Source organism: Aplidium turbinatum, chromosome 3, assembly GCF_918807975.1.
Source record: "Aplidium turbinatum chromosome 3, kaAplTurb1.1, whole genome shotgun sequence".
NCBI lineage: Eukaryota > Metazoa > Chordata > Ascidiacea > Aplousobranchia > Polyclinidae > Aplidium > Aplidium turbinatum.
In genome coordinates, this window is record NC_137474.1 from 9295481 (window position 1) to 9318850 (window position 23370).

A 23370-nucleotide genomic window follows, 5' to 3' on the forward strand; every position below is an offset into this window, starting at 1 on the left:
GCTAATAGGCTAATAATAGCCTACTATGCTTATAGCAACTTATACTTATAGTTGCTACTACTTATATAGTTGCTTGGAGCTTGTTAAAATTTGTGTCTTTATGTAGCCTACAATTTTGTGTCTTTATGTACAAAATTTAAAAAAAACAATAAAAATTTAGGATCCAAATCCGATCCAGATTCTGTTTCTTATAACAAATATAAAAAATGAGATCCGATCCGGTGAATATCAGCAAGGTCTGGAATGGATCCGGTTCCTATAGGTAGCCACTTTAACAAGTCGAAATTCTGCCACTGAAATTGACTACAATGCAACCGCCAACCAATCAGAACGTGTTATAAGAGGCTACCGTCCAATTGTGACCCTTCTAGCACTCATCCAGAGAGTTAATGCTTGTTTTGAACTTTATTTGGTAATTACAGAAGAAAAAGAGCAATAGCAGTGGTGAGAATCGAACACGCGTCAATGAAATGACTACTTTCTAGCCCGAACCTTAACCCCTAAGCCAACCAGCTGACAAAAAATTCATCACTTAATTTGCTAGCAGTGGCATCGATGAAATACCATCCATAGTTGTAAAGTCAACCCCAAACAACATACTGCATGCTTTAACTCATATATTTAACTTATCTTTAACGAGTGGAAAATTCATAAATTCATTTAAGTTGGGGAAGGTGATACCTATCTTTAAAAAGGGTACCGGTAGCTGCAAAGATTCAAACAACTACAGACCAGTCAGCCTACTACCTGTTTTTTCAAAGATATTAGAAAGACTCATGTACAACAGATTATACTCGTTTTTAATTAGACATAAATTTTTCTATAACAATCAATTTGGTTTCAGAAAAAATCATTCCACAAGCCATGCTGCTTCAAGGCTAATAGATAGTATCACTAGTATACTCAATGACAACCACCTTGCATTAGGAATCTTTCTTGATTTATCTAAAGCGTTTGACACCATTGACCATAAAATATTGCTAGCTAAATTATATCATTTCGGAATAAGAGGCGTGGCCTATATGATTGGTTCATGAGTTACCTGAGTAATAGAAAACAAAGAGTGATTTTCAATGGCACACTATCTTCTAATGTTAACAACATATCTTTGGGTGTCCCACAAGGGTCTATCTTAAGCCCTCTTCTATTCCTGATTTATGTAAATGACTTTCCTAACTGCCTTCAACACGGAACTGCAATTATGTTTGCAGATGACACCACCATTAGCCTATATATAAAAATAAAACCGTTTCTACGGTATATGATACGGCAAATCAAGAGCTTGTATGCATAGATCAATGGCTATCAACAAATCGATTGTCTCTAAATGTCACCAAAACCAAACATATATTATTTTCAAGTCAAGGAAGCAAGACATTGCTTCCTTGACTTTTGGGTCATACCACCCACCCTTGAATATTCGAAAAAGCAACATAGAACAAGTTGCCTCAATAAAGTTTCTGGGAATAATTGTAAACGAGCATTTGCCATGGAAATCTCATATGGAAATCTTGCTTCAAAAAATAAGATCAACACTCTGCGTGACAAAAAAAATTAAACCTTTCCTAAACAAACAAGCACTTCTCTCCATTTACCATTCTCTAGTTGAGAGTCAAATATTATATTGTATCTCAACGTGGTGTCATGAAAACAAAACTACATTGCAAAAGCTACAACGTACATGCAATAACTTTCTTCGTACTGTATTTGACATTGACCGCAGAGAAAGCATAAAAGGTGTAATGGAACTCAATAATTTAAAATCAATTAACCACATGAAAACTACAGAGATTGCAACTTTCATGTTTAAATATTCAAAAAAGCTGCTTCCCACAACATTCAATGATATACTTATGTGTAAACAATCAAGTAGCCTGACAACAAGAAGTAATTCTCCTTATATTCCGATATATTGCAGAATTAACACTTGCAAACAATCAATACGGTACATGGGGCCAACAGTTTGGAACAAGCTTCCAACTACTATAAGAAATGAATGTAAAACTGTAAAAGGCTTTAAATCAAAAATAAACAAGCTAAATTTTCCTTGAAATAATCCCATCTAAGTATTACATCATGCACCAAACATACTAATATATATATATATTTTTTTTATTGCCCAGCAATGATTAGCCAATGTGTGTAGATTTATTAGCAAAATAGTAAGATTGTAAGTGCTCCTACTGGCCTTCTGGTTCTTGTGTTTTTTGTCCACAGAAGTTCTACAGAGTCTGCAGAAGTTTTTCCATCCTTTTTGACCAATCTCCATCTTTCGGTGAAGCGGTGGCCATGTGCTCCAACCAGTTGTTTTATTTCAATATCTTGGACTGGATCGTCATGCTATTGTCTGATTGTTTATCTATTTTTTTGACGTAATATGCCAAATTGGATATTTTTTGTCACTTTAATATGGTTTAACGTGTAAAACATACGGTAACCCAAATTTATCATATTACTGGGACATACCACTACTACATCCCAGCTGACGATGACTGTCATTTTTGCATTAATTCAACGTTAGCCAACGTTGGATCGGTGTGGAAGTGGCGAGTTTAGCTGACAAGGGTCTAAAATTATCGCTTTATCAACGCAACTTTTATCAAAGCACGCTTGATATCTTTAAGACATAACTTCCCTGGGTATAATTGAATTTCCGCAAGATGATGATGTTGTTTTTTGCTAGTTTGATTTATTTGTTTTTTGTCATTGTTTCATGTCGTCAAGTTATAGCCTATCCATTTTGTGAGTCGTGCTAGGCCTGGTGCGTTGCGCTTGAAATGGCTTTGCCCGTGGTAGGATTTCTTTGTGGGGTTTTCTTTGCCTGCCTTGCTCTTTGCTATGAGCTAAACGCATCAAGACGTGTTCCCCTTACGACCATCAGCACTCTTGATAACGCACCATGGCCGATCTTCATAGCAACTGTCCATACAAATCTCCAATATATCAGCTAAAGTTATGTAGGCTAATAAAGTTATAGCCTATATATGTTTATTTGTTTTGTAACATTTTTTATTTTTTTATTTTCCCTTTATATCTTAAATTTTTCTGAAGCTGTTGCGACCGTGCCAAATTTTTTTCAACTCAATAACTTACTTCGATCACAAGCACGTTTTAACGTTCGCGTTTTGTCGCTTCTACCTTTTTCTCGACCTTTGCTATGTTGACGTGTATTGTTTTGATATGATGGTCAGAAATAAAAAAACAACTGAACTGAACTGAACAACTGCTTTCTATGATCTTCTTTTCGCCGTTTTTTATGTCACTTAAACCGTAGCTAATTATGATTAGTTGAGGGTTTCATTCTAATCAATTTCAGTGGCAGAATTTCGACTTGTTAAAGTGGCTACCGTTCCTATAGACTACACCTCTACTTTAAAGGCATACTAAATGAAATTTTCAAACGAGAATTAAGCATTAAAATGCGTAAACTGAACATTCAAGAATACATTTCAAAAAAAAATTACCGAAAAAAAAAATGTTTTCAATGGCCCTGGCAAGGCCCAAAGTCCAATGTTTCATTTATTTTCATTTTTTTTCAAAATGACCATAAAGTGCAAACACTGCTCAAGAATACGTCACAAAAGACAGCAATAACAAAAGCCACGTTACCACATCTGATGTTTCAACATCTGATGTTTTAACATCAGATCTGAGGTTTTGAGCAAACTGTCTGATGTTTTGATGTTGAAATCTGATGTTTTGATGTACATAGCTTACATACATAGCTTACAGTTAAATCGCCGGCAGTAACAACTGTTGCGTGATCAGCTGATTGCTCGTCTTTTGTGACGTAGACTGTACAGTCGCACGCTTCGCTGCTCAGGCCCATTCTGGTTTTGAAAGCTCTGACAAAAGTACGCGCGGAATGCTGATCAGACCGCAATGGGGCAAAATTTTTTGAATATCGTTTTATGGTAGCAAGTTAAACACAAAGAACGTGGAAGATCGCCAAGTCAGGTTTTTTCTTTAGTACCCCTTTAAACTACCTATAGAAGCAGTGTTCCGTAATGAGCGATTTTGTTTGACGTAGGCAAGGTTAAATTTATGACAATCCTTACACGAAATCTAATGTTGACTATTAATAGCCATTATTTAATCGGTTAAGGTTAAATGTAAAGCATCTTTGTTTTAAAAAACAACAATCACCAAGTTCTGTAGCCTATACTCGTAAAGTAGTTGGTTGGTTGGTTTTGAACTTTTATCCTCGGACTGACAAAGCCTTGATTCCTGGTAGTTTCGCATAACTTACTTGTAGAGGCTCTTGACACAGGGCCGGTTACCGAGATTGGCAGAGTGAAGTTTTCCGATTGTTGAAGTGTTGTTGCCGGGGAATTATTCCATTCATTAGGTGCAGCTGAATGAAGAGCAGTCCTGAAATGCGTTGCTCAAGCGCACACCCCGAGAGTCAAACCAGCGCTGAGTGATCTTGAGCCGGGCGCGTAGCCACTGAGCTAACGGGGCGGAGTTAAAACATATAGATCATACTTTTTTAATATAATAGTAATCATAATTTTATTTTGCTCCCATTGCGACGACGTAGGCTACTGCGATCACACATTCAACACAACAGACAAATGGAGGCATCGAAGGTAGCCTACATTAAGTACGGTAAGCTAGTAAGTAGGCAGTTTGCTGTTTCCATTACTTTGGCATGCTATAGTCTTGGTGAGACACAGCCAGGTAGCCTACTCCGGAACGGAGTCGAAACGGCATTCTTTTTGAGCATTGCGCAAACGTTCTTACTGCTCGGCTACCATCTGCCAGTTTGATTTTTTTAGTACCGGTAAGTTGTAGAAATTGTTCAGAAAACTTTGCCCACTTTCAAGTCCACCTTTTCATGAAGAACAACGATGTCATATGTGCGAGCAACTGCAATGCGCTAAAGTCTTTGCTCCTAAAAGTCTAATGTGGCAACCGTCGTCTGACACAAATGGAACAATCATTCGATTTGACAGCTTGACCTAAACATATTATTTTTTACTTTTTATCAAAACTGTTCGATAATAATGTGATAGCCTACATAAGAATAAAAACTCCACATAAACTCCACATAAAAATGTTAATTAATATGTGGCCGATGCAACGAAAATGTTCAAACCCGATGTTCAATAAGTGGCTAATGTATTTGAAGTTTTTAAAACAAAACAAAAAACTATGTCTTTGACGAAAGGTCTATAATTTTTTTCGTGTTTTTTTTTTAAAAGAAGCAAATATTGTTTCATTGTGCGCTCAAAGCGATGTGCTCACCAAAGACTTGAGGCTTGTGAGTAATCAGCGCAAAAAGAGTATCTTTTAATTTTCGAAAAATCTTATTTCCTTTTTTTCAATCCGCCCCGATAGTTTTGTTGGTTAGCCCGTGGCTTCATGAATGAAGAAGCTTTAAGATCAAGCGGCGCTGGTTCGACTCTCGACCCGGGGTGTGCGTTTGAGCAACGCAGGACTGCTCTCCGTTCAGTAGCACCTAGTGAATGGAATAATTCCCGGGCAACAACACTTCAACAATCAGAAACTTCACTCTGTCAATCTCGGTAACCGGCCCTGAGTCAAAAGTCTCTACAATTATGAGAAACTACCCGGAATAACCTATCAAGGCTTTCTCAGTCCGAGGATAAAGATTCAAAAAACCAAACTTAACAAATTGTTGGAACAACCATAACCTATTATGTTTTAGGCTCCAATTTCTGTAGGCCTACTTCTACCTGTACAGTTTCAATAACGCCATTTCTTTCCAGTACACGAAACACGTACAGTCGTCGGTTGTTCTCGGTGTGCCATTCCCCGTCATTGCGATTGGAAACTGTCATCAGAGGAATGGTATTGATCAGCTTGGGATTCAAGGTTAGTTTCGCAATTGTTTGATTTAGGTCTCCAAAGTCAGAAAATCTGGACGGAATTTCTTCACATGAAAATAATATTTTACATGGTTTCATGTATTCCGTTCTTGCATCCATAAATCGTTGTATTGTTCTTATCCAAAAATTCAGCTGAAATGACTGGGACTAGTTTTATTTTTGACCTAAACACATTTTTGTATTTTTTACAATAAATTTTCAAAAGACAAAATTTATCTTGGATCAAAATTTTAAGTTCATTTATGATCAACAACAGACTTTGCCAAACTATGTGCCGCGGCACACGATTGTTGCTAGTGTGAAAGCAAGTGTATCGTGTAAGTCCGGTGTTTGAATGCTGCGGGGTTAGTACAAAGTGCCAAATCAGCTTAGAAGGAAGCCTTTGCTGTCGTATTACACGAGGCTGCGCTAAATTTAATCTGCGTAAATTTGCTCAGACCAGACCAAAGTTCACAGTTCCACATTTTTTTCATGGAATTGGGCTAGTTTTATTTGCGAGTTGCCGAAAAATTTTAACGGTCACGCTCGAGTTGTGGGCTGGTTAATTCCTTTAGTTTCGTTTTATTTCGAAACAATTTTTATAGATTATTTTTGTTTAAAAAAATTGTTTTTGATGTTTTTACTTTGCGTAAATTCTCTAATTTTGGGCTTTAAACTTGAAGATTGCTGTTGTAAGGCTATGTTAATGTCTCCGGCAGATTTCAAAACTAGTCGGCGTGTCTTCGCAATTAAAAGCTTGAAAATGAAAAGGGTTCAAAGCAATCGAAACGATTGCTAGGATTGGGATCGACTACTCTTGATGATGCAGCAACAAACAAAATCCTGAAAAAAATTGACTTATAACCTACTTTACCGAACTTAATTAACTCATGGGCAATGCCTTTTTCTTCCCTGAGAAGACAATGATTAACCTACAACTGTGGTACTCTAGTTTTGAGCAAAGTGAAACCAAATCCTTCTCTGCATATCCTGCTGTTGGTTTTTACTACCTTTCAAACACACAAACATCAAAAACATAGCCTACATCTGGATTAAAAGTATGATAGAGTTTAAATAGCTCAGCCTACTATTAAAAGTGAAACCATTAAAAAAATTTTCTGATTTGTCTTTTGCTGAACTAGCCTGCTACAAAAAAGCCCTTTATTTTATTGAACGATCAATAATAGCCTGATTTTGCCTTTTTGTTATGTGACGCAAATAGATTTCTGTTTGTTTCAGCAACAATCCGACAAAATAAACATTAATTACTAATGTCGTTGCTTTCTGATTACGTTTTTTTACATATCCTCCTTTGCTGACTTGTTTCTGGCATGTTGTCGCATCATTAGCCAAAAAGCTAAGCTCTGTCATTTTACTGAAAACAAAAGTCGCTAGAAAAAAGTCTCGTGATTGAGTTTAGCCTATGCATCTGTAAGCTTGTTGAAGCTCAAGTTAGTTCTCGTAAAAGTTGTAATCAAAGCCTCATCGAGACACAGCGAAAATTTTGATGTTACAAATATTCAGCACTAACCAAACTCATTGCGACCACTGAATTTCTTTTCTGAGTTCTCGTTTGTTTGCCCATTTTCTGTGCCTGTTCCACTCATCTCAAGCTCGATCTTGGTCAGATTAAAGATTTTTATCTCGACTGGTTTAGCGTCAAATAACTTTATTGATAAGCAACAAACATCTCTACTGTTGATTACAATCAACAAAGCATTTTAGTTATGTAGTTTCAATGTTCCGAAATCTTGACTGAACTCCGCATTTTGTGAGGCCATCTCCACCTAACAAATAGGCAGCTGATTTTCACAAGTTTTTTGTTTTTTTTACACAAGGCTGCTGTTAACAAGGCTTGATATTTATACAGCATGTTTGCAGTACTTGAATCAGTACCTCTAATTTGACGTATTGTGTACCAAAGTAATTTAGTTAAACTTTTAATGACAAACCTAGTTTCAATTAATTTTGAGCAGACATTTTGAAATTATGTAAACCAGGCTTGTAGCATTTACAACGGTAGGCTACAGCGATGCAAACAAGAAAAACTGTTTTTTGCTGCCACCATGCTGACTTTGTTTTCATGTAACCGTCCAACATAGATATTTTCAAGATAGAAAAAAATGAAACCAACAGCCTGAAAAGGTAATCGTCCAGGGAGCGTAGCCTACTGCGACATCTTATTGTTTTCAAAAGTCATGGGTGTAGGTCGGTAGTTTGCTTCTTTAAAATCATGGTAATAATTCAAAGGTTGTTTTGAACTTTAACCATCATTTAACTTTAACCAACTTGAATCATCTCGCCGTGGCCACATTGGCAGCCCTGGGGTAAATTAACTACTTTGAGCATCTGAAAGTACAGCAATATTTTTGTTTTTATTGGTGCTACTTTTAAAATTGGTCATCATCGGCGTATGAGCAGATCTTTCCGGGCTAGATTGGAGAGCAGAAAATCATCAGCCACTCAACAGTCTCGTCGTCCAGGACCCTCAGACCACGCGCACCGTGTGGGGGCCTTTGGGTTATGAAGTGGTGGATGACATGGTCTGCTGTCTGTTCAGTGGCACCACACTCACATTCTGATGAAAGAGCCAGGCCTCACTTATGCATGTCCGAACGAAAGCGGCCGACGCCAGTTCGCAGGAGGTTAAGCCTGACCAACGCAAGCCTTGCGAGGGACATCCCCGGTGAACGGGGATCGGCGTCGGTATGAAGTTACGGAGCGTGGATGTGTGTTTTGCCACTCCGTGTTCCACATGTGGTTCGTCCAGTGTTCCGCACTTAAACCAAGTTTTTTGCGTTCTTAAGTAGTTGTTGTGCGGCAGGCACAAAGGGGCATCTTGATTTCAGCCGCTGCTTTATAGGTGGTGGTCGCTTGAATGTTGCATAGGGGGATGGTCGGGGTCCAGAGCACGGCGAGCGAGAGAAATCGTGGCTTCTTTACCACGTAGCTCAGTGGGTTGGATGCCTGCTAGGATGAGTATTGGGTATAGGTAGTCCGTCGGAGTGGGACGCAGACATCCAGTCACAGTTAGCCTATGCAGTGCATCTTTGATGGCGGTATCAAGGTTAAAATAGGTAAGCTTAGATTAAAATTGGTAATCTAAACCTTGTCTGTGTAGTTGTGATTGCTGTTTGTTTGTTTGTTGAGCAATATAGGTTTCTTTCCAGGATTAACATTAAGGGCGTCTTGAATCACAATCAGCTGCTGGGTTTTTGAAGGAGTCCTCCTTGTTGTCACAACTTAATTCTTTCAGCCCGCAGAGGTGTGGGGTTATCCACCGAGAACAGAATGCTCAGCGGTTGCGAACGGCGAGAGGAAAGTACGTCAACACCCTAAACGCTCTCTTCTGCTGAGTGCAAACAGGAAAGAAGTTTAGTACCATTTTTAAAAGGTCTTTGGTATAACAAGGGAAATCAAAACCACATCTATCGACCCAGAGGTGTCATTCAAACCACTCGGCCAATGTGCCGGTTTATGGTTGCTGTAATATCAGTGGTAAGGTTTTATTTAGTGTCGATCTACAGTAGAACTGTTGTCTATTAGCGACAGGGCTCATTTCTAATTTTGAATAATCAGGTAATTACGATGTCATCACATTATTACCGAACTTATTCTCAGTGCAAGAAGCTTCAAGATGAAGCGGCGCTGGTTCGACTCTCGGGGTGTGCGCTTGAGCAATGCATTCTAAGGTCGGCTCTCTATTCAGCAGCACCTAATGGGTGGAATAATTCTCTGCCAACTCTGTCTTCACTCTGTCAAACTCTGTTAACTCGGTGACCGGGGCTGCGTTAATGGTTCAAAGCCTCTACATGCGAAACTGCCAGGATTAAATTCTCAAAGAAGCTTTCCCAGTCCGAAGATAAAGATTCAATCAAGCAATCATTATGCAAGAAAGAACACAATCAGTTCCGTTTTTGAAGTCTTTGGTATGACCCGACCTGAAATCGATCTTAGATCTACCAGTAGCCGAGCCTAAGACGAAGCCCTTCGGCCATTGAGCTGGTGAGTGGTCGCTGTTATGACGGAGTTGAGGGTTACCCATTTGAAGCCTACTCATCCTTGTGAGCACAATTTCATTAAATATCTTCACATAACCTACAGTATTAATAATGGTGTTGTAAGCACAGCAGTGCCTTTTCTCCTTAATTTTACCAATTAGTTTAATTCTCAAATTAATAAAAAAAAATTCAATTAAACAGGTGCATAATAGCCTGGTGCACAAAAAAAATCGCTTCAATTTTTTTAACATTTTAACTTTTTTGCAAAAAAAACAAAAGAGATAGACTATGTATGTTTCGTAAATGTCATTCAGGTCTTCTAGAAGCACATTTGGACTCGTTGAAGCTGTGCTCAGTTGCAACAGATGAGTGTCCTTCCATGCTAAGGAAGAGTTAAGGTTTTCATATAGACTCATTAACAGATGGCATGAAGAGGATAATCTTACCCTTCCCTGGGTTGTGGCACCACTGTATTAACACCAAGAAAATGTCGTTGATAATTCACTGAAGATGTCTAATGTGATAGAGATCGTAGCATCAACAGTAAATTAGATTCGTGCAAATGCGCTCAACCATCGCCAGTTTAAACAATCTCTGTCAGGTATTGATGCTAACTATGGAGACGTGCTCATGTTCGCTTCGGTACCGTGCAATGGTTAAGCCAGAACACCAAGCCAACGGATTATTCGAAAGTAAACTGTAGGATTTAGAGACATGATCGATGAATTTAAAAGTCGCATTAACGGTATCACATCTTTCTTGCCCCTAATAATAATATTTTCTCAAAAGGTAGGCTATTGGTATGCTACATGGCGGTCACGCTTGGCTTGTCACCAGCAGCTGACAAAAAATATTCTTATTAAGTTTCTGCATTTTATTTGAAGGCAGTTTGATTACATGAAAATATATGTTATGTTAACGTCAGCGGCATAATTAAAGGTCTGTGCTAAATGGGAACAGGCATAGCTAAAAGTGCCTAACGAACGCATTTCAATATAAACGTTGTGCAACTTATTTGACAGAGGTTAATTTTTCTCCTGCCCTTCCCCTTTTTAATTAGGCCAGCAAAAAAGGTATGTGTAGCCTTTAGCCTACAAAAATTACAAAAGATTAGCTTATAAATTTACAGTTGGTCATTGACGTGGCACAGTACAATCAATAAGTGGTCATTGTGGTTAGTTGGCTACAAGTAGTCTAACTCCAGACATAGACCAAAAATACATTGTAATAACTGCAATAATCACTATATAGAATTTTAAAGTACATAACGTCGTACACGCTAAAACACGTTGTTGTCGCTTACTGTTAGGCTATTGTTATTTACAGTACAATACAGTATTAAGTAAAGGAAATGCAAATATAGGATATGACTAATATAAACACGAAACACACCGAATCGTTCAGCATTTAGTTTCTATTGGCAATGATCTCCAAAATCGATGCTTATTGGCATTGTCCATGCAAAAAGAAGATATCCAAATCCGGAGCCAACAGAAACAGCCACCGCTAGCCAAATGTTGAATGTCATGTAAATCAGCATAAGCAGCATGCCCATTGTGGTTTGAAGGACTTGCAGTAGACTTTGTAGAAGGTGCCATCCATTGAAAATGCGGTATCTGTCAGTGAAAAAATATTTTACCTCAATATCTGGTGTTTTAAGGCATCTGTGGTCTAAAAGTTTATTTATGCCGTACAAGCTATAAATCAATTATTATCGATTAGATTACATCAAAGTGTATCCAATTTTTTAATCATATGAAACGTCATTTTTATTACATTATGTTTCTTTTCCTATTTTTTTATCGAATAGGGCTTTGTTTATTTTACATACGGCATTGATTTATTATTTACTGCTGAAAGTCTAAGAAAATGGTTTTAAAGTTCAAAATAAAACTGAACTATAGATATCTTCAATTTATTTCTTCAGTAAAAGATTACTATAGGTTTTGTAATTGGTAAAATATTCAGCTAACTGTAAGAAAGTTTGTAGCCTACCCCGAGTAAAAAAAAAAACAAAAAAACTATGTATTTTAATCGTGACAGTTTTGTAAACTTGTGAAGGTTTGAACCACTGACATCAGTTCTGTCACCAAAATAAACACTGGAAAGTTTCGGCTTGTTGGCTATTAAGTATTTCATTCACTTGGTGACGCTAAATGAAAAACTGTCTTTCAAGTGAGCTGCGCAACCGTATGTCCCCAGAGTTTCTTCTTTCAAAAAGCCTGGCGTTAATTCACTGAGCTATCTAGAAAAACAATTGATTAATTCTGTTTTCATAAAAAGAAAAAAAAATCGTTACATGAGTACAGGGCCATTGAGAGGATGATTTGGGCCCAATTCTAATCAGATTTTTGTGAAAAACGCGCTATGCCCAAAGAATAATGTTTTTTTTGTCACGGAACCCTCGGAAAAGGCCCCAGGAACATCCCGGGCCAGAGTCCAAAAGTACCGTACCCCTTGGAATCCCATATCAACGCCACTGCGTGATCTAACTGCTACTAATTTAGTTAGACCATTTCGCTCTTAACATATGAAATTCCAATTTTAAAAACTTAATATTTCAGGCACAAATCTTTTTTTTCTGTTGAGAAGGAGCAATTCAATTGACTGACAAAAGCAGCGGTTGAGAACTAACTTATGTGGCATGAATTAGTGGTGCGATCGATACTGATGAGCCCAGCCTCATGGCGAAACACGTGTCTATCGCTGAATTCATGCTACGCTCAACTGCCGAGAAATACATGATCGGTTTTTTGTCAACTTGGTTTATAAAACTGGGGCTCAATGTATATAAATTGAATTGACTTGACCAGTAATTACGCCAAGCATGGAAAGTGATCGAATTGAATCATTGTGTAACAACGCTACTCAATAGGCTACATATATTTTCCGGCTGGCCACATGGTGAACTGCTTGGTTGTCAGTATCAGTGCGCGTTTCAAAGTTTGAAAAGCACTGATAATAATTACTGCATTCTGCTTTGTCATGCTAAAACATTAAATGGCATGGCGTATTTAATTAAACAAGCATACAGCACGAAGATGACACTTTTTTTGCCTTTTCTTTATAACAATATATCATTTTTATGGCATAAATCTTACACTTCAAAACAGATGAACAGAAAACAAACCTTCAAGTAGACGCGATTTTATAAATTAACCAAAACATGAAAGCTGCTTTTTCCTAATTAAGAATTTGAGGAAGACTGACTTTCGTTATGGAAGTAAGTAAGGAACCGCTACCAGATAATGACATGACACGCGCACCATCGTGGCATTGACTAACTTCTGCAGTATTTCTATATTTGCTAGTTTCCTGCACACTCAGTAACAAGTTTTAAGATATGCACGAGAATAAAACTTTTCCTTTTTTGTCTTTTTTTATTATTCCTACTCTCAAAGTCGAAAAATAACTTATCGGTACGGTAGGCTACCACAAAGTAATAAATATGGCTCAAATCAAGTTTACTATAAGAAGTCATCCTAAAAAGAAACGTCCAAAAGTTGTAGCGCTATTTCGCGTTCATCAAATGCATTTGCACGACAATTTGCAATTGTCTCAGACTTCTGGTTTTAGAACTTGTGAGTTGAACGTCGATTTCGCTGACTTAGGGTTGGATACAACAATAGTGGGTCACTCCCAGTCACAACTGAAGCAAATCGGCCGATTAAGAAGTTTAATTTGTAGACTATTTTCTTTCCAACAACCTTAATTTGCTGATTACAATTGCCGATTACTGATCCACAGATGAACTTCGCACAAACTGATTCTCGATAAACTTACTAACAGATCAACTGTTGGTGCATCTAACCTACAGTGCCGTATTGTAATCGATTTTTTTCTTGGGATTAAGACAGTGACGCAGTGGGAAAAATAAATTTTGAGTAGCAAAAGCAACTGTTGGGAGGGCAAATATTTTTAAATTTGAAATAAAGAGTTTGCTTAAACGTATAGCTACCGAATGTAGTCAAACACGTATGAAACGTCATTCAACATGTAATACAAATTATTGGAACGTTGTAATAGCAAAACCGATTTTTTTTTTGTGAGAACAAGAGAAATTTGGGAGGGAGCGAATACGATGTATTAGTTTCCTGAAGTATAATAGAAAAAGCTTAGCACAGACGATGCTGCTTTTTCTACCAGATCATGTAGGCCTACAATCTGGTTTCTATCAGTAGTAATCTACGGATCTTTCAACTTGTAATTTGATAGACATGACTTCTAATTCTTGCAATCGTTGAAAACACACACAGCTACCATGCTTGCCTAAACACTCAACGTAGTTTTAACAGTTTCAAGAAATCTGGCTTGTTTCATTTTCAACAGTCGTGCACATCACAAGCATAATTTTTTACGTCACAAAATACAAGGAACTCTATCGAGGTATTGGAATTGTATGCAAGCTATCAGTAATCGAAGACAAATTCATAGTATGGCTTACTGCATATAAAGTTGCATCATATTTGAGTTCTGCTCAAAAATCTGTACCATTTTTGTGAAATAATGAAATCATTCCTTTTATGATGCCGTTGCTATAACGACTAGCATAGTTTGTATGATATCGATTGCGAAATACTGTACTTGCCCTATATAGGGCCTACCTATGGCCTTATGCTATTGAGACTCCAAGCCAAACGACTTGAATGACAACATGCAGCTACCATGTAAGATAGATGTAGTGCCTTGTGACATATTGTTGGTAAAATCCAAATACCACAACTGCAGCCTACCTAAATTTGGTAGACGATGCTGTAACGGGCCCTGTATAGAATGAGCTACTAGAAAAACAACGCCGACCAACGCAATTTAAATGTAAAGAATCCTACAAAGCAAAAGTAACTTACATGGCAGAGCGCTTTTCTTCAACTATTCCGAAGTCGCTGTCATTGCTCACTTTGTGTTTGCCATTTGAAGAACTAGGTTTCTGCAAATAAACATTGAAAACGTTACAAGTAGTAACCTTTGTTTTTATGAATCGTAGTTTCAAAAGTACCGTATGTTTTTGTTTTAAAAAATTATAATAAACTTGTAACCAGGCGAAAGTTCTTCAAATATACATGTAGGCCTACAGGTCACGTTAAAACGCTTTTAAATATACGTGGTACATCTTAAATTTTGAGGCCCTAGGCTTCAGCCTTTCTAGTCTAATGGTACATCCGGTACTGTCTATTGCGTAAGCTACCAAGTTTTTACTCAAGTGCAATAAACTACTTCGGCTACACAACGCTATTAGAATTACAGATAAAAGTAACTTGGAAACGATTTATCAGTCTAGGGCCCGCAAAAGCCAATAAAGTCAAATTTTTTTAAGGACCTCGTCTGTCTACGAATCAAGAAATAAAATTGTTTTCAGCACCCAGGGGACTGTTTCTAAGAAGTTTATAGGTCAAAATAAAGTCAAAATTGACAAGTCAAAAATTTTCAATAAAGTCAAAGTTTGTCAAATTGGCTTTTGACGAACTTTTTATGTTTCTTGAGAGTAATTTTTGTCAAAATCCTCGCGAAAGCATTGCAAATCAAGAACTGCGACACAATTAAACCATGTTAACCCATAAAAGCAAGAAATATGTCACAATGCCCACTTGGATCAGCAGTAACTTTTATCACAAATTGTCCATTGTTACGTATTTAAATAACTCTTATAAAACATTTCCTCTTCACAAACGTCCGTGGTCTTTTCGAAGATCAACAGTTTGGGTTTTAGGAATAGCTTAATGACATTCTGTAATACAAACATGCCAAGCAAGCTAAATCGTCTTCAGCAAAAGTTACAGATTTGTCGAAATTTCTTGGTAAATTTAATGCAACTCTCGGAGGTGGTATAGGGTGCAATTTTTGCGAGTTTATAGTGAAGTGCGATAAAAAGTATTTTGTTGAAAGCCACAGGAAAAGTAAACGCCATAAAGCTGGATTGGAGCGACAACAAGCATCGCAATCAAGGCAAACTTTTATTGTACAAGCCCCTTTTATTGAACACGTTTGGGTCTGAAATCGACAAAATATTATGTTTGGGTAACTGGTATCAATTCAAGGAAGAACTATGCCCTCTACAAATAAGCAATTTCGTTAGGTCAAAATAAAGTCAAAATTTGATAAAAATAAAGTCAAAAAAAAATTTTTTAGGTCAAAATAAAAATGGCCCTATATCACCAATGTTCATAGAATATCACGCAGTGTATCAAAATAAGTTATTTATTTTATGACTTAGAATGGCCTACTACGCTATTATCTAAGATAATAGCAATCTTTGTCACTATCGGCATCTTACAATTGCCCAGCACAAAACCATGTAGGCCAGGGGTGAGCAACGTGCGGCCCGCGAAGAAAAATTGTGCGACCCTCCGAAGATGTGCAAATTTTGAATTGTGTGTGACCCACGAAACGTGTTTATAATATAGTTTAGTCTCGTACGTGCGAACAATTTGTTGTGGAGAGGATTAGGCTATTGTAGATTTTGCACCTTTTGTTAACCATTTTAGAAATCTCCTACCGGCCACCGCTAATCCGATTGTATTTAATTACTGTATTTAGAATGGCAGTCGCCTTTTTGGCTTTATCGCCTTTCTGTTTGATCTCATGCTTAAGACCTTTTGTAGAGGAGTGGACAAAGACTTGAACGAAACGGAAGAGCTTCTGAGTTCTGTCACTACAGTCAATGAAGGGCACGACAACTGGTGCTGACATTTTTACTGAAGTAATTGCTGCTTTTGACCAGTTCGGACTGGACTTGTCCAGCTTATGCGGAATCGCAATCGATGGTGCTCGATCCATGTCCGGAACTGGCGTTGGATTCATAGGTCTATTGAAGTCTGCCTTGAGAGAGAAAAATCGATGATGACATGGCAATTTTTCATTTCACCAGCAAAACCAGTGCGCAAAATCCTTGAAGTTCAAACACGTCTTGAGCCGGTTATTAAGGCAGTAAATTTCATTCGAGCACTACGGCTCAACCATCGTCAGTTTCAGAAGTTTCTGGATGATCTCAACACAACACATAAAGATCTACTGTACTTTTCTGAGAGGTGTTGGTTCAGCAAGGGCTGCATGTTGCGACGATTTTACGAACTGCGGAAAGTCGTGAATTTTTTGAAACTAAAAGGGCACCCAATAGCTGAAATGGAAGACAAAATTTGGATATGCGATCTAGCTTTCTTGGTTGATATAACTACGCACCTGAATGAACTTACTACAAGACTGCAGCAAAAAAAACAGTATGCGAATGAAATGTATGGTCACATAAAAGGCTTTATGAACAAATTACGATTTTGGAAAGCCCACATACAAATAGGAAACCATTCCCCTTTCCAACTTTGAGAGACTATGGAATGCATCCTGAGAAGAAAACTGAACTTGCAGACCAAATTGAAAAATTGTTGTATGAACTTTTGGCTCGTTTCAAGGACTTCAAATCTCATGAATATTTGTTTGACATATTCTCTTCGCCATTCAACACAAACATTGACAAAGCACCAGCAGATATAACTTGAACTGATTGATCTTCAAGAAAAAACGGATTTGAAAGCAAAGTATTTAGAAATGAATTTTGGAGATTTTTATCGAAAACATCTCAACCAAGATGACTTTCCACAATTGAAAAAATTCATGGCTTCAAAAATGGCTCTTTTTGGCTCAATATGTTTGTGCGAACAATTTTTTTCTAAAATGGGCGTCATGAAATCTCCCTATCAATCGGTTCTGACAGACGAACACTTGGAAAATGGGCTTCGAATTGCGAGCACTTCCTTAGTAAATTTGGAAAAATTTGTCGGGAGAAGAAGCCAGCTGCGTCTTAATTGATTATTTATGCGTCTTAACATATTATTTCTGCAAGAAGATAACCTCTAATAATGCCATAAGATTAATACCAAAAAGAAACTTCTTTTTTTTTGCCTGCAACTACTAGAAAGCATATGTTAAATAAACGTGCTGCTCGCAGTTTCACCCAGTTATTTATACTTGGCCCTCCTATAGTAAAGGTTGCACACCCCTGATGTACCCCACTATATTACATTTTACAATGTCATGAATCGAGCACTTCCGGAATCGAGTTTCTTTAGTTTCATTTCTTTTTCAAACTATCGAGAATCGTGACACAAGACAAAACACTAACCTAGGGCCAAGCTATATTTGCAAGTTTACACAAGTAACAAACGGTTAAGCAAAAACATGACATTTATCTCATAGGCTCAGCGCACTCTATTCAGCAAAGCTGTTCATATGATCTTGCTTCTATGCAAATGCACAAGTTTTTATTGAAATAAAAAACCAAAGGCTTATCACATGAGCGTGAATTAATTAGGCCAAAGTTAATCCTCGATATTAAAAACCAAAACACAATCGTGAGCTTCAATTGCAATACAAAGGATTGAAATTGATGAAAGATGAATGCATGTCGATTCTGTGGCTAGAACGTAACCTTGTAACCTGTAACTGGTCAATAAGTCAATGAAATTGATCGCTAAAATATTAACTACTGTGACGAATATGGCCATTTTTTATTTCCATTTTTGATATAAGGCAAAAACATTTAAAATCCATTTTTTTTACAGAAAAATATTGAGTCAAACAGTTGAGCTTGACCAACAAAAATTGATAAATCGTCTAGTCTTTTTGTGACATTTGCAGCTTGAGCAGCCTAACTGTGATGGGGAAAAACCGTTCAGCAGTGCCCTACCACAAACAAGCTGAAAATGATGATGATGATGAAGCATGATAGTGATATGTTTTACCGTTTTCCTCATTAAGTATTGGCGTAAAACTTTCAATCCTTCGTACAATACAGCAAACAGAAACACTCCCACACAAGATGCAGCCAAGTGTCCTTGATTGAGAATATTCCATTCAAAAAACAGCACTTGAACTGGCAATGAGAAGCTGAAGTACAAGGAATGCTGCAAAATATTACAACCTTAAACATTGAACCATAATTGCTGCAAGATGAAATAAAATCTTTGCCATTATATGCTTGCGTAAAAACATTGACGGCGATGATTTTAGACTAGTCTCAAGGTGTTTTAGCCACGAAACAGGAAATAGATGTTTTGCGTATGCGGACCAGACTCCCAGGCCGCACAATACATCATCCATCACTGCCTTATCCAAAGACCTCAAGATAGAAATGATCATCTAACAGCGCTTATGGCAACACAGTCCAATACTTGCAGTACCTGGATGGAAGAACGTGACTGCTATCAATTCATACGAAAAAAGACGCCACGAGATATTACTGTTTTCAGTGAAAAGCTATTACCTACTGTACGTAATCAAATTCCCACAATTGCTTGGGGCATAATGTAAACACGTTGCATTACCGAGCATTGAAAACAATGCCCATTGTCCACTATCTACTGTAGGTTATGTGTAACGAACCAGCGACCAAAGATCTTGTTTTTATGATCTTATGAACCACTACTGTACTTTGCTACCAGCAAACTGTAAGCACAAAACAGCACTTGCAAGCAACAAGTTGCCAATACTTTTTGTTAGTTCTTCTTACTGAAAATAAAAACAAGGAACATAAAAGCTTTCAATCATTGTAGACTAGTTACTGAGAATTGTGTACTATAAAAAACTAATATGGAAGAAAGAATACCAATATTCACAATCTACAATTGCCTGGTATATAACTTCTCATTCTCAACATGAGTAAGCATTTTGGCAACGCAAAAATATAATTAGACCTATGCAGGGGTAGCCTACTTACCCCTCCTGATAAATGCGCGTTTGGGGTATGATCGTTCACGCCATGTGCTGCATCACCCATGTTATGCACGACCGAATTCTGATGGCTTGACATGTTTACGTGTGCACCCATGTCCTTCATGTGGTCGTGCATCATCATTGTTGTATTGTTACCGCCACCAATCAGGGAGCTTTGTGTACTGTTCATTCCATGCATTTGATGCACAAGTTCCATAGTGTATGTCCTAAAAAACCAGCCTACAGTCTGTTTCAGCACCTAAAATTAAACAATGTAACTGGCTAAACTTTTTAACAAACAACGAATTACAGAGGTTAGGCAATGGCAAAATAGAGCAAGGAAGCGAACCCCCAAAAGATTCAACGAAAACCAAGGAGAGCTCTTTGCTCATGGGGGGTCAAAAACAAGGAATATTTATAAAAAAATGAAGCTTAGGCTTATGATGTTGTTGAAACATTAGCTCACACCGCACAAAAGTGTCTTCGTCAACATCATCAATTCAACCATCAACATCAACTTTTTCAAAGCAAAGCACAAAATATTAAGCTGCCGGTACTGTTCTTACTAAAACATCTAGAGTTCTAGACTACTGCCTCTTTAGTAAGTTCTTAACAAAAAATTTCAGAAAAACACAATATGGTTTCAAAACGTAGTTAAGCTGTATATTACAAATAGGCCTTGAACTGAATTTGGTGTTGACTTCTAAATATGTCAAAGTAGCTTTCGAGCCAAACAATTAGTAGCTTATAAGCTACTTAGTCATCTCTTTCTCCCTTCGTTTTCAAATGCACTAAATGCTGTGCAAGGGTTCAGCTCTTTTCTGATTCAAAAGTTTGCGACCCAAGGCTACTTTTCTCGTTTGCCCTTTGCCGACTTTCTGAAAATTAATTTACGTACTGTACACACACACAAGTTATTTTGGAATAAAAATCCAAACATTTTTGCCATGCAGTTTATCCTTCCTGCTTTAGTGAATTCATTCCTGTGATAGATAAAATTTGTTTTCAAAGGATACAATATACCCGGTTGAGGGCTCCTGCTTACAGAAGATTATAGCTGGGTCTGGGCAATATAGCCTAACTAAAACGTTGTGACAGCACTATAAATCAAATTGCGTGCAAAACAATGTAAGCTTACTTGAAGAAAAGCACTGCATGATATCAAACTTTTTTCGCTTTTTGCTTCAGGCTCTATGGCAATGGTTCTCAACCTTTTCTCTTACGTGACTTGTTTTTATCACACAAAAATATGTTTTATATTGTTATAGTCTGTGGGCCAGGGGCTCTATCCACTTTTAGAATTCGGGGGGGTGATTTTTGGACAATGGGCTAAAATCGTCATAGTCATTTCAACTTCTGGGGGGCACAGCCCCCCAGACCCCCCATTGCAGCATCAGCTTCTTTCTGATCGAAGCATAGGGTTTCCAAGTAGTTTCACAAAGTATGTTTCGGAAAGGGCATTTTTGGGTAAGCAAACTGGTAGTCACTTAACAAGAAATTATTCTGGCACTGCAAATGAAAACTCGAACCAATCATAAACTACGTTTTCCGTGACGTGAAAAAGGGCGAAAAGAAGATGATACAAAGCAAATCAAGTGCTGGATTTTCTATCAGCTGTTTGTTTATTTGTTTTTCATATTTTTACCCTGCATTGCGAGAAAGCGGACTTGAGCGCTATGCATCGGTGTACGCCTTCCGACATACACCTGACCCACGCTGCAGCCGACGGCAATGTCTGTTTCCGGTTGTCTACTCTACTTATGACTTAAATTTGGTACTACCCATTACTCGAAATCGATCACTGAGTACAGGCAATTATACTCATAGTGAAGTTTCTTGCCCAGAGAAACAACAGCAAGTGCGGGGGGGTGGAGTCGAACATGCAGGCTCTCGACTGCGAGCCCAACGCGCTAACCACTCGGCCACTGCTGCTAACTAAGTTGGCAGCTGGTTGGCTTTTTAGGGGTTAGGGTTAGAAAGTAGTCATTTCATTGGCGTGGGTTCGATTCCCACAACTGCTATTGCTCTTTTTTCTTCTGTAATTAGCAAATAAAGTTCAAAACAAAGATTAACTCTCTGGCTAAGTGCGAGAAAGGTCACAATTGGACGGTAGCCTTTTATAACATGTTCTGATTGGTTGGCGGTGTCATTCTAGTCATTTGCAGTGGCAGAATTTTTTCTTGTTAAAGTGGCTACCAAGCAAACTAAGTTAAAACACAGTGTAAACGCCGGTAGGCACTTTAACATTACCCACTAGTCGAAAAGGTACGCAATCATGCGTGACATGTTCATTCGCGATTCAGCTGATTTCAGTCATGTGACTCGACACGTGATATTCTGATTGAAAATTTTTGATACAAAGAAATTTAACTGAATGCTTCACCACAACCACCGTTGCCTAATGGTTAGGGCAGAGGAGTAGTAATTTCGATTTTGTGGGTTCGATTCCCACCCTCTGCTAATACTATTTTTTCTTCTGCAACTGAACTGAGTGCAAGAAGGATCTTAATGACTGCAATCAATGGAGTTTATAAGGAAAATTGTGACTAAAACACAAAGCAATTTCACATTGAAAAGCAGGCACTCTTCGACAAGTGGGTGATGTAAAAGTGCCTACCGTAAACGCCTGGTAGGCACTTTAACGTAGGACAGGTTTCCTCGTGAATCAGCTGTTTGCAGTCATGTGACTCACGCCATTATGATTGTAACCTAATAAACTCAATTGATTGCAGTCTTTAAGATCCTTCTTGCACTCAGTTCAGTTTCAGAAGAAAAACGAACATTAGCAGAGGGTGGGAATCGAACCCACGCAATCGAAATGGCTATTCCCTTGCCCTAACCCTAACCCATTAAGCCACGCTGCTGTGGCGATACATTCACTTAATTTTTTTGTATCAAAAATCTTTGGAGAAGATCGGATCGAGAAGATCGGAGAAGATCGGAATATCACGTGCTGAGTCACATGACTGAAATCAGCTAATTCGCACGGAAAACTGTCCTATGTTAAAGAGTCTACCTAAACGCCTGGCTCGTAGTTCAGGGTTGCCGAACCAAAAAATCATATTGAAATGAAATGTGTATTCATATTGATAAAAAATTCAAAATGTGTTAACAGCGAAAATATATTTTTCAAAATTTGATCAATAAAATATCACAAAACCTTTTCAAAGCCAAATGAGTGGGGGGGTGATTTTGCATTGATCACCCCCCCACTTCAACTAGTGGGGGGGTGATCACCCCCCTCACCCCCCCTTGGATAGAGCCCATGCTGTGGGCTGTGGCCCACTGTTTTTCTACGCAAAGCAACAACTACAAAACTGATATAAGTTATATTCTAATGCTATTCTAACAAGTCAACACAATGATGTGGGTTTTGTTGCTAAACATTAATAAGCTTTGGCTATATAGGGTGTTCATAAAGTCCTGTTACAATGTCAAAATGTTGAAAACTGAAATTGTAACAAGACTTTATGAAAACTTTGTTCATCGTACAAAACACCGATTCTTGGAGACGTTAAAGAAAGCACACAAGATATTTTATGCATTTATTGTCGCAACTCGCAAGCTAATTTCAGCTGTCACCTCATGGCGTAGAAAAGTAGACCTACTGCTTGCTACAGTCCCATGCACCAGTGCCGGTCAGCCCGGTCTTAGGGTATTTCAGGCCCTGTGCAAAATGTGCTTGCGGGCCCCAATGACAATAATCCAATTCAGTAGCGTAGTTAAGTATTTTGAAAGGGGAGGGGGGTTTGACGGCCGATCGAGCGAAATGGGGTCTGGCGGGCCTCCCCCAGAAAATTTTGAAAAATCACTTTGAATTTGGTGCATTCTGAGCG

The 23370-nt window shown here is 38.0% G+C and overlaps 2 protein-coding genes across 2 annotated transcripts; both read right to left on the minus strand.

The window, feature by feature from the left end:
- Positions 1 to 4550: 4550 nt before the first annotated feature.
- Positions 4551 to 5954, minus strand: LOC145767612 (uncharacterized). The gene is made up of 2 exons (XM_082579465.1): positions 5700 to 5954; positions 4551 to 4961 (listed from the first exon to the last, which is right to left on the minus strand). The coding sequence occupies exons 1-2, from the start codon at positions 5949 to 5951 to the stop codon at positions 4854 to 4856; spliced, it is 360 nt and encodes a 119-aa protein (XP_082435591.1). The 5' UTR covers positions 5952 to 5954; the 3' UTR covers positions 4551 to 4853.
- Positions 5955 to 10637: 4683 nt separating this feature from the next.
- LOC145767387 (high affinity copper uptake protein 1-like) lies at positions 10638 to 19785 on the minus strand. The gene is made up of 4 exons (XM_082579197.1): positions 19539 to 19785; positions 18565 to 18726; positions 14680 to 14759; positions 10638 to 11448 (listed from the first exon to the last, which is right to left on the minus strand). Exons 1-4 carry the CDS (start codon positions 19749 to 19751, stop codon positions 11247 to 11249), a joined length of 657 nt encoding a protein of 218 aa, XP_082435323.1. The 5' UTR covers positions 19752 to 19785; the 3' UTR covers positions 10638 to 11246.
- Positions 19786 to 23370: the final 3585 nt, after the last annotated feature.

Coding starts and splice junctions, on each gene's coding strand:
- LOC145767612 (XM_082579465.1), bottom strand. CDS start 5,951: ATGGATGCAAGAACGGAATACATGAAACCATGTAAAATATTATTTTCA. Junction 4,962..5,699: donor GCGTTATTGAAACTGTACAG/GTAGAAGTAGGC, acceptor TAATATGTTTAG/GTCAAGCTGTCAAATCGAAT.
- LOC145767387 (XM_082579197.1), bottom strand. CDS start 19,751: ATGGAACTTGTGCATCAAATGCATGGAATGAACAGTACACAAAGCTCC. Junction 18,727..19,538: donor ACGCGCATTTATCAGGAGGG/GTAAGTAGGCTA, acceptor AATATTTTGCAG/CATTCCTTGTACTTCAGCTT. Junction 11,449..14,679: donor GAAGAAAAGCGCTCTGCCAT/GTAAGTTACTTT, acceptor TTTCACTGACAG/ATACCGCATTTTCAATGGAT.